General features: G+C 50.9%; 1 protein-coding gene across 1 annotated transcript in view; it reads left to right on the top strand.

Moving 5' to 3' along the window:
• Window positions 1-5,953: 5,953 nt before the first annotated feature.
• Window positions 5,954-14,108, top strand: part of B4GALT1 (beta-1,4-galactosyltransferase 1) — a 53,663-nt gene continuing 45,508 nt past the window's right edge. The window contains exon 1 of the mRNA XM_043453016.1: window positions 5,954-6,574. Within this exon, the coding sequence (XP_043308951.1) occupies window positions 6,151-6,574 (424 nt within the window). The 5' untranslated portion in view covers window positions 5,954-6,150. The remainder of the gene's footprint in view (window positions 6,575-14,108) is intronic.

Here is a 14,108-nt window from a genome sequence, read left to right as displayed (position 1 = left end):
GGGAAACACTGCAGGTGGGGGTTTTAAATCAGGAGCTTGGGTTCTTTTTTACCTTCTGGAATAAGGTTTTCCAGGCTCATCTTGTAATATCCCTGAAATCAGCCTTTCCTCCTAGCATACCTAGTTCCTTTTATTGGAAAATGGTATTTAGAAACTAAGATTTGGGTGCTAGGTTGCTTCCCTTGTGGCTCAGACAGTAAAGAATCTGCCTGCAATGTTGGGAGACCCAGGTTCAATCCCTGGGTCAGGAAGATCCCCTGGAGAAGGAAATGGCAACCAACTCCAGTATTCTTGCCTGGGAAATCCCACGGACAGAGGAGCCTGGCGGGCTACAGTTCATGGGGTCACAAAGAGTCGGACACGACTGAGGGACTAACACTTTTGGGAAGCTTCTGCCCTCAAGACTTCTCCCAGGTGTTCACTCATATTTACATATAAACACACAGCTATATTTATTTTATTATCTATGTATTGAAACTATGAGTTCACAGCAATTTCCCCAATTCCAGTAAAGCATCAGAGTTCCTTTGGGTTTTCTACTTGTCTATACTTGTAACTCCCTTCTCTGGCAGTCAGAAACTTGGGTGACTCTCACTACCTACATATAGTTACTTTTATGATTAAAAGTATCTGATTATTATCTAAGTATCTATATATATATACTATATATATATATATATATATATACTAAGTATCTAAGTATCTAAGTATTATCTAAGTATCATATCTAAGTATTATATGATTAAAAGTATCTCCCTGTATCTGACAATCTCCTCACCCCAATGGGACTCCAACTCCCTGCCGTGGGCTGACCTGTGTCACAGAAATGCCCCCGTACTCCATGGTGCCCTCTCCTCTGCTGAGGCTCTGAAGTCCCGTGCTGGGCTGCCACTCCCCTCCCCTCACTCCTCCTTGTTCACCTGGGCTCTGACACCCTATCCACACCTATGACATTTGGACTCCTACCTTGTTCACCCCTTCCTTAATGGCCTTTGGACTCAACTATTCAGCAACAGGAAGAGGAAGAAGACAATTTGTTTTATAGTTCATATGTTCCTGAACCTGAGGAATCATACTTAATATAGATGATGCAATTCTGGACTTGAACCTGAAGTTATAATGGGATAAACCTTTGGAGAAGTTGGGGTGGGGAAGATTAATGTATTTTACATGGGGGAGGAATTGAAATAATTTGTGGTCTCTGGGCAAACTGCAGTCAATTAAAAAGGATAGCTGCCAATTCTTTACCCCTCTTCTCATTAAGTGGTAGAGTCTATTTTTACTCCCCTTGACTCTGAATTGTGCTGTAATTTATCTAAAATGCTCACACGGACTTCCCTGGTGGCACAGTGGATAAGAATCCACCTGTCAGAGCAGGGGAAACAGGTTTGATCCCTGGCCCAAGAAGATCCCATATGATGCAGAGCAACAAAGCCCAGTGAGCCACAATCACCGAGCCTGCACTCTTGGGCCTGAGAGCCACAACTACTGAGCCTGTGTGTCACAACTAAGGAAACCCGCGTGTCCTAGAGCTGCAGCTACTGAAGCCTGCATGCCTAGAGCCTGTGCTTCACAAGACAAGCCGCCATAGTGAGAAGCCTGCGCAGCTCCATAAAGACTAGCCCCTGCTCACTGCAACAAGAGAAAGCATGCATGAAGCAACCAAGACCCAGCTAGCCAAAGATAAATACACGAGAATGAAGAAAGAGAATGCCCACACACCTGATGCTTAAGGCTAGGCCCTCTGGGATGTGCATCTTCTCCCCTTGTTCTTGAAATGTTCATTCCAGGAACACACAGTCCAGTTTGTGAGAAAACCCAAGTAGCCCTTGAGAGAGGGCTTTGTGAGAGACCCTTGTGGAGAGGCCCACGTGAAGAACCGGGACTCCTGACCCATGACCCATTCTGACCCAACCCCCCACCAGTGCCAGCCGCCAGCCATTGTGAATGACACCATTTTGGAACTTCCAACTGTGCCACTGCCTCAGCTGACACCACGTGAAGCAGAACTGCTAGTTTACCCACAAAACTGTGAGAAAGAAATGGTTGGTTTTAAGATACTAACCTTTGAGGTGGTGTGTTATACAGAAATAAATAATTGAAATAACTATCTACCATGTGCCAGGCACTGTTCTATGCTCTTCTCATCTACTAGGGTGAAAAAAATGTAAAATGACAGGTGCAATGAGGGTACTATAAGAGGGCAGAGGAAATCACTAGCCAGTTGAACGCAATCTGCGGGCAGAAGCAGTCAGCTGGGTGGTTCTGGGAAGATCAGCATTGGATGGGCAAACACCAAACCCATATTCCAGCTTTTGTCCAATCAGCACTGCAACTTCCTCCTTCTGGTATCTCTTCATGGTATTAATTTTTCATCTGACAAAGTCAAGAGTGAAAAGAACTGAAGAAGGTTATCTCGGGTCTGTTTCTGTCTCTAACTCCATTTCAGGTTTAGACAGCTGGGTGATGTTGTCCTGGGCGGCTTTTGACTTTATGGACCTTTCTGAAGCAAGAAACAGTTCTAGGTACCTTGGGATGGGGGAGCTGTTGAGGCTGTGTCAAGCCTCAGTAGATTCTGCATATTCCCAAGAGATGGACAGTAAGCAAGTGTTGTTCCTTTTTCTGCTTTCTGGCCACAGAGAGGGTCTTTGGGTAGGTCTGTGACTCCTAACCTCTCCTCGATTCTGTCTCTTGGTCATTTTCTGGACATATAAAAGATACACCTCCATTTTCCCCTCCTCACCTTTTTCAGAAAGGGGACTATTCTGACCCATCCTCACTCAATAGCCAGGCATTTTTCTCTAGGCATAGACAGTTGGGGCCAGCTTTACCCTTACCAGTTCCCTGGTGAACAACTCTTGACTTCTGTGTTCGAAATACAATGCACTATAGACTGCTAGGGTCCTCTGTCCATGGGATTCTACAAGCAAGAATACTGAAGTTGGTTGTTACATTCTCCACGGGATCTTCCCAACCCAGGGGTTGAATCCGGGTCTCCTGCACTGCAGACAGAGTCTTTACCGTCTGAGCTACAGGGAAGTATACTTACATATATGTAAAATAATATATTTAACAAATATTCTAGGTATTTTAACAAATGTCTATTCAGTGCCAACTATGTGTGTGGTCCAGTTCTAGGAGCTGAGGATACAGTTACAGTAAACAAGCGAGAAAGTTCCTGCACTCACGCTTCTGATCTTCTAATATGAGAGGGAGAGAGAGACAACAATAAATTAAATGTTTAATTTTGGGTAGTGTTAACTACTCTGAAAAAAAATCCAGCAGGTTAAGAAGATGGGGGGGGGGGAACTATTCTACATAGGTTAGTCTGAGAAGCCCTCTCTCATAAGGTGACATTTGAGAGACCTGAATGTACAATGGGGCTAAGTATTGGGCTTCCCAGGTGGCTCAGTGGTAAAGAATCCACCTGCCAATGCAGGAGATGTAGTAGATGCAGGTTCGATCCCTCGGTCGGGAAGATCCCCTGGAGGAGGTCATGGCAACCCACTCCAGTATCCTTGCCTAGAAAATCCCATGGAGAGAGGAGCCTGGCAGGCAGCAGTCCATGGAGTCCAAAAGAGGCAGACATGATTGACTGAGCACAGGAGGTATTTCATAGGTGTTTCAGGCTAAGTGAACAGCAAATACAAACATCCTGAGGCAGGAAGAAACAGGGTAAGTTCAAGGAATAGCAGCAATTAGGCTAGTGTGGCTAAAGCAGGTAGAGCTTGGTACAGGGTGGTAGCAGAAGAAAGTGGTAGGGGAATACAGATAGAAATCAGATAAGACAGGGCTTCTACAGATGTGGAGTTTTTTCTAAATACGTGTCTGCCTCTTTGCGACCCTATGGACTGCAGCCCACCAGGCTCCTCTGTCCATGGGATGCTCCAGGCAAGCATGTTGGAGTGAGTTGCCATTTCCTCTTACAGGGAATCTTCCTGACTCAAGGATTGCACCTGCGTCTCCTGCCTCTTCTGGATTAACAGGCAGATTTTTTACCACTGAGCCACCTGGGAAGCCCTTTTTCTAAATAAAGTGGCATGAATTGATTTATGATTACAATGATCTTCCTACATGCTTGGAGAATAGCTTGGGGAGGGGGCATGGTGAAGGTAGAAGCAGGGTGACCGACCAATTAGGAGTCTACTTTATAATCCAGGCCACCATGATGGTGGCTTGGTCTAGGACGGTTATAGCAGAGTTAGCAAGTAGTTGATTCTGATAATTTGAAGGTAGCACTGACAAGACTTGCTGAGGGGCTGGAAATGGCCTTTAAGAATAAGAAAAGCACATCAAGGACACCTTTTAGGTTTGGGGCTTGGGGCTTGGGAAAATGGATGAACTACAGTGAGATGAACAGTGGAGAAAGCCATTCTCTGAGGTGAGTAAGAATGGAGTGGAGTGTAGGGAGTAGGTTGTTGGGGGCAGGATGTGTTGAGTTTGAGATGCCAGTAGGAGAGGCAGTTGAATGAGTTGGTTGGTCAGGGCTGGAGATAGAAAATTTTGCAGTCATCAGTATGCAGATATTACAAATCACCCCTAGTTAGTGTACACAGAAAAGAGCATCGTGGACTATGGGCTGGGGCCTTCAACAACCAGGAAAGAGAAGCCCAGGAAAAGAGACAGAGTGGTGGCCAGTGAAGTGAGGAAAACGTGGTGTCCAGGAAGCCAAGTGAAGAAAGTAGATTCTGTGTGATCACAACCACGTGTCAACTCCTGAGCCTCAATTTTCTCAACTGTGAAGTAGCAAGAGTCACAACTGCCTACTTCATGGTGTTAAGATTGAGGCAACGTACGTAAAGCAATCACACTTGCGTCTGACTGGCTGTAGGAAACTTTCAGTGTGTGGTAGCACTTTAGAGTAGGCTGCCACAGCCCCTCAGCTGCTCCGTCCACCAAAGTGATAGCGCGTCCACGAGTCCTTCTCAGGAAGAAGGGGCCTGCCCACTGAGGCAATCAGGTGGGCCCGGGTCCGATCTGAAGCAAGCGACTTCAGTGCCTAAACCTCTCACCCAGACAGCTTCCAGCCCTTATCTGCGCCAAATCAACAAGTGGGAAATAATGGTTTTAGAGCCAGAAGTCTGCCTCTGCCTCACACCAGCTGAGCAAGAGTCTTAAATTTCTTGAGCCTTGAACTCTATCTGTAAAATGGGAACAATCCCCTACTTCACGGCATTGAGTCCAGGTCCGTTCACACTGTAAATAAAGCCAGCTGTTCTCCCTTTGCGTGGCAGCGTAGGAGTTACTTGGGCTCCTAGACATCCTCCCACGCAATGCATGGTGTGGGATGCGCTAGAACAGGCACACACACACTCCCAATCCGAGCTGGGTGGGTCTCCGATATCCCCTAGTCCGGGCTGTGAGGGACCTAGCTCTGCCCAGGGAGGGGGTTCGAACCTCCGGGAGAATCCTTCTCCCGCCGTCCTACCTCCCGCTGGGCGTCGAATCCGTTTCCAGGGCAACCTTTCTCCGCCCCTCTTCCAGACCCCCGCCCCCCCCCACCCCAGGTCAGCTGCCGCGGCCCCAACCCCTCTAGACAACCACCAGCCTGCCCTTTCTCCTCCTTCTTCTCTGACGCCGCGCCGCAGGCCCAGGCGCGTACCCTTGCTCTTTAGCCCCGCAGGAAGTGGCGGTGCCTCTCGGGGGCAGTTCGGAGGAAGAGGAGGAGGAAGCGAGGCTGAGTAGGGACCAAATCCTCACGGTGCAGGCTTGAGAGCAGGGCAGCGTGGGAACCCGAGAGCTCAACGCGCAGCCTGCGTGCTGCCACCGGCTCCGCCCCGGTAGCCCACCCTCCACAGGCCCTGCCCCTCAGACCGACTACGCCCCTCCGCTCGGCCCCGCCCCACAATTCGGCCCCGCCCTCCAGCTACAGTCCAGAAAACTCAGCTTCTACCGGGGCCCTGCCCCCGCCCCTTGGCGGCCCCGCCCCAGCCCGCGCCCGCGCCCTGGGCGCACTTCTGCGAGCTGGACTGCTGAGCCGGCCGGAGTCGCCGAGATCCGCCGCCTGCCCGCCGGCGCCGCTCCTTCGCCTCCCCCCGCCGCCAGGTCCCTCCCCCAATTGCTGTGGTCTGGCAGTGCCTGGCTGGCGGCCCGCGGGCGGGCCGCCCTCCCCGCGGTAGCCCACCCCCCTCTTAAAGCTGCGGCGGGAAGATGAAGTTTCGGGAGCCGCTCCTGGGCGGCAGCGCCGCGATGCCGGGCGCGTCCCTGCAGCGGGCCTGCCGTCTCCTCGTGGCTGTCTGCGCGCTGCATCTTGGCGTCACCCTTGTCTATTACCTGGCCGGCCGAGACCTAAGACGCCTGCCTCAGCTGGTCGGAGTCCCCACACCGCTTCAGAGCAGCTCTCACGGCGCCGCCGCCATCGGGCAGCCCTCCGGGGAGCTCCGGCTGCGAGGGGCCGCAGCGCCGCCGCCTTTGCAGAACTCTTCCAAGCCGCGCTCGCGGGCCGCCTCCAACCCAGACGCGGACTCTCGCCCCGGCCCTGGCCCGGGCCCCGGGAGCAACTTGACTTCGGCCCCGGTGCCCTCCACCACAACACTGTCGCTGACCGAATGCCCTGAGGAGTCCCCGCTTCTCGGTAAGATCCCCACGGAGGTTCGCCCATGCCCTCTTCCACGACAGCCAGTCCCCCTGTTCCGGAACAGAGCCCCTAATCCCCAGACAGAGGTTCCGGGCTGGACTGGGATGAGACGTTGGGAGGTGAGTCCCTTCGGATTCATGGAGGCTGGGTCGGGCACGATTTTGGAAAGCCATTAGGCCCCTCCGACCCCAGAACGGGAAAAGGCCTTGGAGACTTCCCAGCTCTGGCCCAAACCTCAAAAAGTTTAGGAAGTTTGAGTCCTACTAACTCGGAGCAGCCTTCGCCCTGCTAACTCTGGTTAGGGACTACCAGGCAGCTCAGAGTAACCCTCTCTAGCTTAGAAAAGTGATGATGAGGCCTCCAGCCGGGAAGGGAGCAGACCTCCCAGGTCACATCTCTGTCTTCCGTAGACCCACCGCCTCCTGAGTGTGGATTAACTTTATTCCTAAGCGTTTGGGAACGTGACTTGTCCCTAAACCTTTGGTTTTTCATCTGTTAAATGGGAATAAGAAGAGTTACCTGTTTCAGGGGACTCTTTTGGAAGATTAGACAAAGCAGTGTAAACAAGAGTTTAGTTGAATGTGGCTAAGCCCTGGGTAAATTGTCACTATTGTGTTCAGTTCCTCCTCTCTATAGATGCCTGCCCTGGGGCCCTCCTACCCAGCTTCCTGCCCTCGTAGGTTCCCAAAATGTAAGTGAGCAGGGCCATCCCAGGGATGGAGTGTATTTGTACCAGTGTAGTGTGTGTATCCTGGGAGCTGGAGGGCTAAAATGTAAGCAGTTAGCACCAAGTTGTCCCTTCCTTGGTAGCAGCCTGGAGTCTCAGCATCTTGCCCAGATGATCTGAACTGGCGCCTCCAGCCTGTGTTTCAGCGGGAGCAGAGAGCTTGGGTCGGTGGGTTTGCATTCCTTATGTCAGGAAGGGGCTGAGCCCATGCCCATCGGAACCTCCCCTAGACCTGTAATCCACTGGCAGTCAAGCTTAAGGCAGCCACAGGTTGCTCCCAAGATTACCAGACAGGTGGCTGCTCAGTTTCAATGCCAGGATGTCGAGAATGTCATTCTGAATGAGGGACCCGGCAGAAGGGCAGGCATCCTGCCAGTAGGAACTCTGTCACTTCTTCTAAGAGCCCTGGCAGAGCAAGCCTCCTACACGCTCTTGCTCAATTTTTCCAATAATTACTTCAGTATTTTCATATCAAGTTTGGGAGGATGTTCTTGGAATTGGTCAGACATAAATCGTGGTAATAAAGGAGGTTTTTTTGTTTGTTTGTTTTTTAAAGCAGAAGCTTGAATTCCTTTGGATGTGATGGTTAGTCTGGGTGACAAACTGGTCCTGGAAATGAAATGAAATCTTTGCCATGCTGCTGTGTGTCTGACCTCAGACATGTTACAGGGGTCCTCAGAATCCCTTTCTCTTGTAAAATGGGCTTGTCCATAATTAACTCACAGGTTATTTTTAGGACTATATGAGATTGTGTTTGTTAAGTACATGGCAAATAGGACCCAGGATTTGAAGTTCCATTTTGTCAGCCTCTGGAGATGGCCCTGAACAGCATAGAAAGGGGAAGAGAGCTGGTGAGTCTTCACACCCCAGAGGGACTTCCCTAGTGGCTCAGACGGTAAAGAATCTCTCTGCAATGCAGTAAAGAATCTGCCTGCAATGCAGGAGACCCGGGTTCGATACTTGGTCAGGAAGATCCCCAGAAAAGGGAATGGCTACCCATTCCAGTATTCTTTTTTTTTTTTTTCCGTTTATTTTTATTAGTTGGAGGCTAATTACTTTACAGTATTGTAGTGGTTTTTGCCATACACTGACATGAATCAGCCATGGATTTACATGTGTTCCCCATCCTGATCCCCCCTCCCACCTCCCTCCATTCCAGTATTCTTACCTGGAGAATTCCATGGACAAAGGAGCCTGGCAAGTTATAGTCCTGCCATGGGGTTGCAAAGAGTCGGACACAACTGAGCGACTAACACAACAGCAGACCCCAAAGAGGCCAGATTTTGACCTTTTGTTTTTAATTGTTGCCCAGATATTATGTAGAAAGAAAGGGAAATCCTTTAGCAGATTAAAGGAAAGTACTCCAGAGTTCATTAGAATGGTGTTTGAAGTATGGGACCTTTTCAATGAAGCATGGGAGGCCGCGGTGGCCTGCGTTCACTTTGTTTTGTTTCGTAATGATGTTGCTGGTGATGGGTGGCCAGTCACTTGTTTCTGAGTTGACTCTGACAGCACAAACAGACTTCCTGAGAGATAAAGTTTTGGAGAGCGGAGGTTGGGGTGGGGAGAGGCCCTGGGCCTTCTCTAGCTCGTCCACCTTAATGTGACATGCTTGGGACCCTGATGTTTTGGCTCCTGCCGAGGCAGCTCTGGGAGTTGAGGGCAGAGGGTTTCTCTTCACTGTTATTGAGCCCTTAGGTTCGAGGACTGGATGCTCGCAGTGTGGAGGTTCCTGGTTAGGAGAGGGCCTTGAGAAAGCTGAAAGTCTCCAGGGACGTGTTTGTGTGGGTTGGGGGAGTCAAGCCCATCTGTTCAGTGGGGCAGGTGTCACCTAAAGGCCTCACATGGTGGTTTTGAGGTCATTGGGAGAAAGCACCCTCGGGGTTTGATGCTGTGACCTTTTCACTACTTGCAGTTCCTTTGCACAACTGGGCTCTACTCTCTGGCATCCAAGGGTCTCTGTCTGATGCTTGGCTCTCTCCTGGCTGGTGGGTGACGGGTGACGGGCATGCCCTTCCTGCTGGAGCCAGACCCCAGGCTGGGCTGCTCACGGCTCCCTGTTCAATCGGTCCTGGGTTGTCAGAGCCTCAGCCAGACTTGAGTACGCTTCGGAGTTGGAGTCCTGCTTCTGTCTCTCCTGTCCATCAGGGCAGGTTGCAGTGTTTGGAGCCAGAGTAGGCCCTGTCCCCAGATCCCTGCTGGGTTGAGGTGAGGCTTTCGGGAGTGAGAGCTATAGGGGAGAGGTGGGTCTTTGCTAAGGATTCCTGCAAGTTCCCAGGGAGTCCTCCCAGGGAGTCCAGGCCTGTAGGCGCTGGCTCTGCAGCATCGCGCTGAGCATGGCATTGAGGCTCCCTTTCCTGGCTGCCTGGGTGTTTGCCTGAGATGTAGTCAGCCTGGGAGGAGTAGCGGCCTTGCGCTGAGTTACTTTTCCTGGAATGTTTATCTCTGCTTGGATTTGGCGGCAGCACAACGTACTTGACTGGCACTGCCCGCCCAGAGAGGGGCTGGCTGAGGGGTGGGCAGTGGCTCGGGTAGGACTGGTTAGGGGAGGCCAGCCTAACCTGGACAGTTGGTTTCAGCCCTTGGGGTGGCAGCGGGAGGGTGTGAGTAGAGGACTGCCCAAACCTGAGGCCCTGCTTCCCCGGCTCCCCTTTGACGAGATCCTCTTCATATGTTCAGATGAAGACTCTGATCTAGAGGTGGGCACCAGAGAGGCGTGGGCGCCTGGGCCAGCCAACAGCTGCAGGTTGCCAGGGCCCCCCATGAGCCCTCTTCCCCAGGTTTCAGGGGGCTGTCAGCCGAGCCCCTGCCGTGGTCTGTGCCCTTGGCAGGACAGAGCACTTGCTGGGCTTCTGCCTGGCTCTCAGCTCCCAGGTGTTTCTCTAGCAGCACACAGGTCCCACCCTCCCATCATCACACACGGGACATAGTGTACCTAGAGGACGTGTGGCCTCAGCTCGGGAAAGGGCTGTCTCTCTCCTTTGGGGATGAGTCCTGGAGCCTTGTAACCTTCTGGCTTGGGGTGGAGCCTCATCCTGGGGCTTGGGGAGGCACCAGGAACTTCCCCTGTGTCCAGACCTTTAAGCTTTGGGAGGTTTGGTAACAGTCTTTTAAACCAGTTTTGTCCTGTTGCTTTTCCTGGGGAAAATAATTTCCTAACATACACATAGACTTGCTTTCTTGTCTGACAGTCTGAGATGGAGAAATGCCCTCCATGACTTTTTGGCTCACTATTTTCCACGCAGCCTGATGGTCGCAGAAGTGTCTCCTGCCTGTTGTAATTTGACCCAGACTCTGAGCAAGCACATGGGGGTCTCCACCTGATGAACCGGGTGAAAGTTCCATGGATTACAGGCTGGAACCAAAGCATCCCAGGATGGGTCTCTGGTTTCCTGGCCCCTGTCATGCAGCGTGCCAAAGGGGAAGGATCTTGCCTCAGGCCACTCAGTCAGGCAGTAGCCAGCTGGGGCTAGAAAAACTGATATCCTGCTTCCCTGTCTAATGCTTTTCCTTAAAAATTATTGCCCAGTAGACCCTTCGTGCAGAGGCTCAGGGCAGCTTAATGTGGCCTTGAGTTTGGGAAGATCCCTGCTAGGTTTACAGGTGGGTCCATCTGAGAGGTCTGATATGGTGACACTTTGTCTGGATTTGACAGTGTGCCTGTTCGTAGGCTGAGTGCTAGAGCTATGGAGAGGGAAGACAACAAAATGCCTCCATCTTTGGAACTCACAGTTTAGGCAGAGGTACACGTGCTAAATCACTTCAGTTGCGTCCAACTCTTTGCGACCCTATGGGTCGTAGCCCTCCAGGCTCCTCTGTCCTTGGGATTCTCCAGGCAACAATACTGGAGTGGGTGGCCATGCCCTCCTCCAGGGGATCTTACCAGCCTAGGGATTGAACCCGCGTCTCTTACATCTCCTGCATTGCAGGCAGATTCTTTATCATGGAGCCACCTGAGAAGCCCTTTTAGGCAGAGGAGGCATAATTAAACCATACTGATGTCACTTAGGGAAGCCACAGTGTGTCCAAGCACGTTTAGTCTTTCTGCCTCCCTATCCATCCCCTGTCCTTCCTTCCTTTCTTCTTTCTTTCTCTTATTCAGAAACCCAGAGCTGGGACCAAAGTTTTCCAGTCCTGGTTTTATCTGATTGTGTGAAAATGTTCCTCTAATTTCTGAAAGCCTTGCATTAGCTCTGCTGGGTAATCTTTAACTTGCTGCTTTATAATGACTGTAATGATACATCAGTGGCCGTATGGTTGGATATTATGGTCTTTGGTTAGCAGCAGAGTAGGGGTTTCCAGGCTGGGACTAGACAAATTTATGGTTTGGAGAAGACAAAACAGTTAATCCCGGATCTTCCGTGGATTCCAGCCTGGGGACCCTCCAGACCTTGGGGCCAGGGCCAGGAGTCTCATCCCCTTGAGGCTCAGCTGGGCTCTGGCCAGTGTGTGAAGGGGGCCCAGGCATCCTGTGGTTAAGTCAGACCTGGTGATTTCTTCACTCGCGCCCTTCTACCTTGCCTCCCATGCCTGGCTTCCTGATCAGTGTTCTTGAAGTGGAAATGGAAATTCTGCTTGAAGCTAAGTCCACCTGGAAATTCCAGTTCTTCTTATCTGGTTAAGCAGCATTCCAGTTGTTTTAGGACAGTGGTCCTCCCTAGAGCTAATTCCCTCGAGGATCTTTTTACCTTTGCCTCTAGCACTGCCCATGTGAGCCAGGTGATGAGTTCACTGTAAGCCAGACCCTGACATCCGAGGAGCTAACAGGGCATTCGACTGGATTCGGTGACATCCACAGGGTTCCACCTGTACCTTAACTTGGGGAGGGACCGTGGCTGTGATTGCAAAAGCCTCCGTTTTGGGGCCTCTCTGTTTACCTGGGCCTGCGCAGTCGCTGGCCTAGGAGAGAGATTTTCGATCATGTTCTAAAGGCCAGACCTTCAAGTTGGAAGGTCGTGGTGGCCTGAAGGATAGGGGACAGGGCCTGGCAAGAAGCTGGTTCTGGGTGAACGTGGCCTAAAGGGATTCGTCCTTAGGAGGCAGAAGGGCTGAGTCACACGCGCAGTGTTTCAGGTTCCACTTTTCAGCCTGGCCCTGCCCGCCCCTTCCTTGTACAGATGCAGGCCAGGGGCTGTATTATTGGCTGTTGCTGAATTCTTTGGCAGGGATTTTAATGTCTGGTCTGGGTGTGTAACATAGCTGCTTCTCTTTCCCCCTGCCGCCTCTCCAAGCCCCTCACAAAGCTCAGAGAGAGAGAGGAGAATTTGTCTCACTGGGATATTAGAGGCCAGGGCCGTGGGTCTTGACTTTGGCCTGTTTTTTTTTTTTTGAAGAGCCGGTAATCTTTTCCTCCTTTTTGTGAAAGGTAATGCGGGCTCATTGAAAAATATTTGAGAAGTTAAAAGAGGTTGAAAAGCACATGTATATTCCTATACCTAGACCAGGCATGTTGGCAAAGTTTGTCTTGTACATGTTTAAGAATTTAGCTGATACATCTTTACAAATGGACAGATAGATTGGTACAGATAGATCTAGATAGCCTGATGGCCAGGATCTTTTCACTTAACATTTTATCACGGGCTTGGTCCTATACCTTTAAAAACAACAAAGGGTATAACTTTTATTTTTCAACTGTTGCTGAACACACGTACAGTTTTTGGTTTTTCTTAGTGGTTCGGTGAGGCTCATGCATAAAACTTTACATACTTTTTGGATTGTTTCCATAGTAGAGTTTTTTGAAAAGGAGGAAAAGGGGATGAACACTTTTTGAAAAGGGCTTGGTTTTTAAACCAGTCTTACTAAAGGATAGACTCATTGAGAATTTCAGGTTTGCTTAGTGGTGGCAGATGATTACCACTTATTGCTGAATAAAGGCTGTGTCTAGAACTCTGATTAAAACCTCGGTGCAGGAAGTAAGTGCCTGGGGTGGGGGCAAGGGGCCAGGCTGCAGGACGACTCTGTGGTGGGCGTGATGTCCTAGGAGTCCACTTCCTCAGTAATATCTCTGTCTGTCTGCTTAGCAGCCAAGTCCCTGGACTGGGCTTACAGGCCTCGTGGCCCTGGGGCAGTGGTGCTGGGTGAGCACCAGTTAGCTAATCCAGTTCCGGTGACATGGCTAAGATGGAACTGTGTCTGCAGGAGGTGTGGGAACAAACTAGTGAACCAGCACAGCTCTCCCACCTCCCCTTTCCAGAGGGTCCTGAGATCTGAGAAGGGCCAGGAAGCGAGAATCTATAGGCTCCCACAAAGTCCTGTCAGGAGAAGCCTTGGAGACCAGCAGAGCTTGGCACTCAGGCTCTTTGCAAGGTGTCTGCTTTGAAGTCAGTCCACTTTGAATGTCCTCTCTGGAGCTAAATTCTCCTCTTCTGAGGCACACTTTGGATTTGGGACTTTGCCCAGGGTCATTTGGCACAGAGCCCGGCTATCGAAGGGGAGGCTGCACTGAGGAGGAAGGGCAAGGTTATGTCAGACCAGTGTGACCACGAGGGTGTGAGGTCAGGCTCCTTCCTGCCCCACCATATGGGTCTCCGGGTCACGGGGAGGCACCCTGGCAGAAGATTCAGTGACTGCCTGGCCTCATGACAGGTTGCATTCTGAAAATGCCTTTAAACATTTCTTTAAAAGTTTCTTCCTGTTTTGCATACCGTCCTTTTGCCCTTGACATCCTGAAACAGCAGCTCTGCCCTTGTGTTTCGGGATACTGTCAGCTTGAGAAAACAGGAAAGGACTCCCAGCTAGGGCGGACTCAGGGTAACTGGTATTTGCGTTATAGAAGGCTCAGACACTGGCGTGAAGGTGTTGGGT

This window comes from Cervus canadensis, chromosome 30, assembly GCF_019320065.1.
Source record: "Cervus canadensis isolate Bull #8, Minnesota chromosome 30, ASM1932006v1, whole genome shotgun sequence".
Classification (NCBI taxonomy): Eukaryota; Metazoa; Chordata; class Mammalia; order Artiodactyla; family Cervidae; genus Cervus; species Cervus canadensis.
This window is presented reverse-complemented; position numbering and strand designations above follow the sequence as displayed.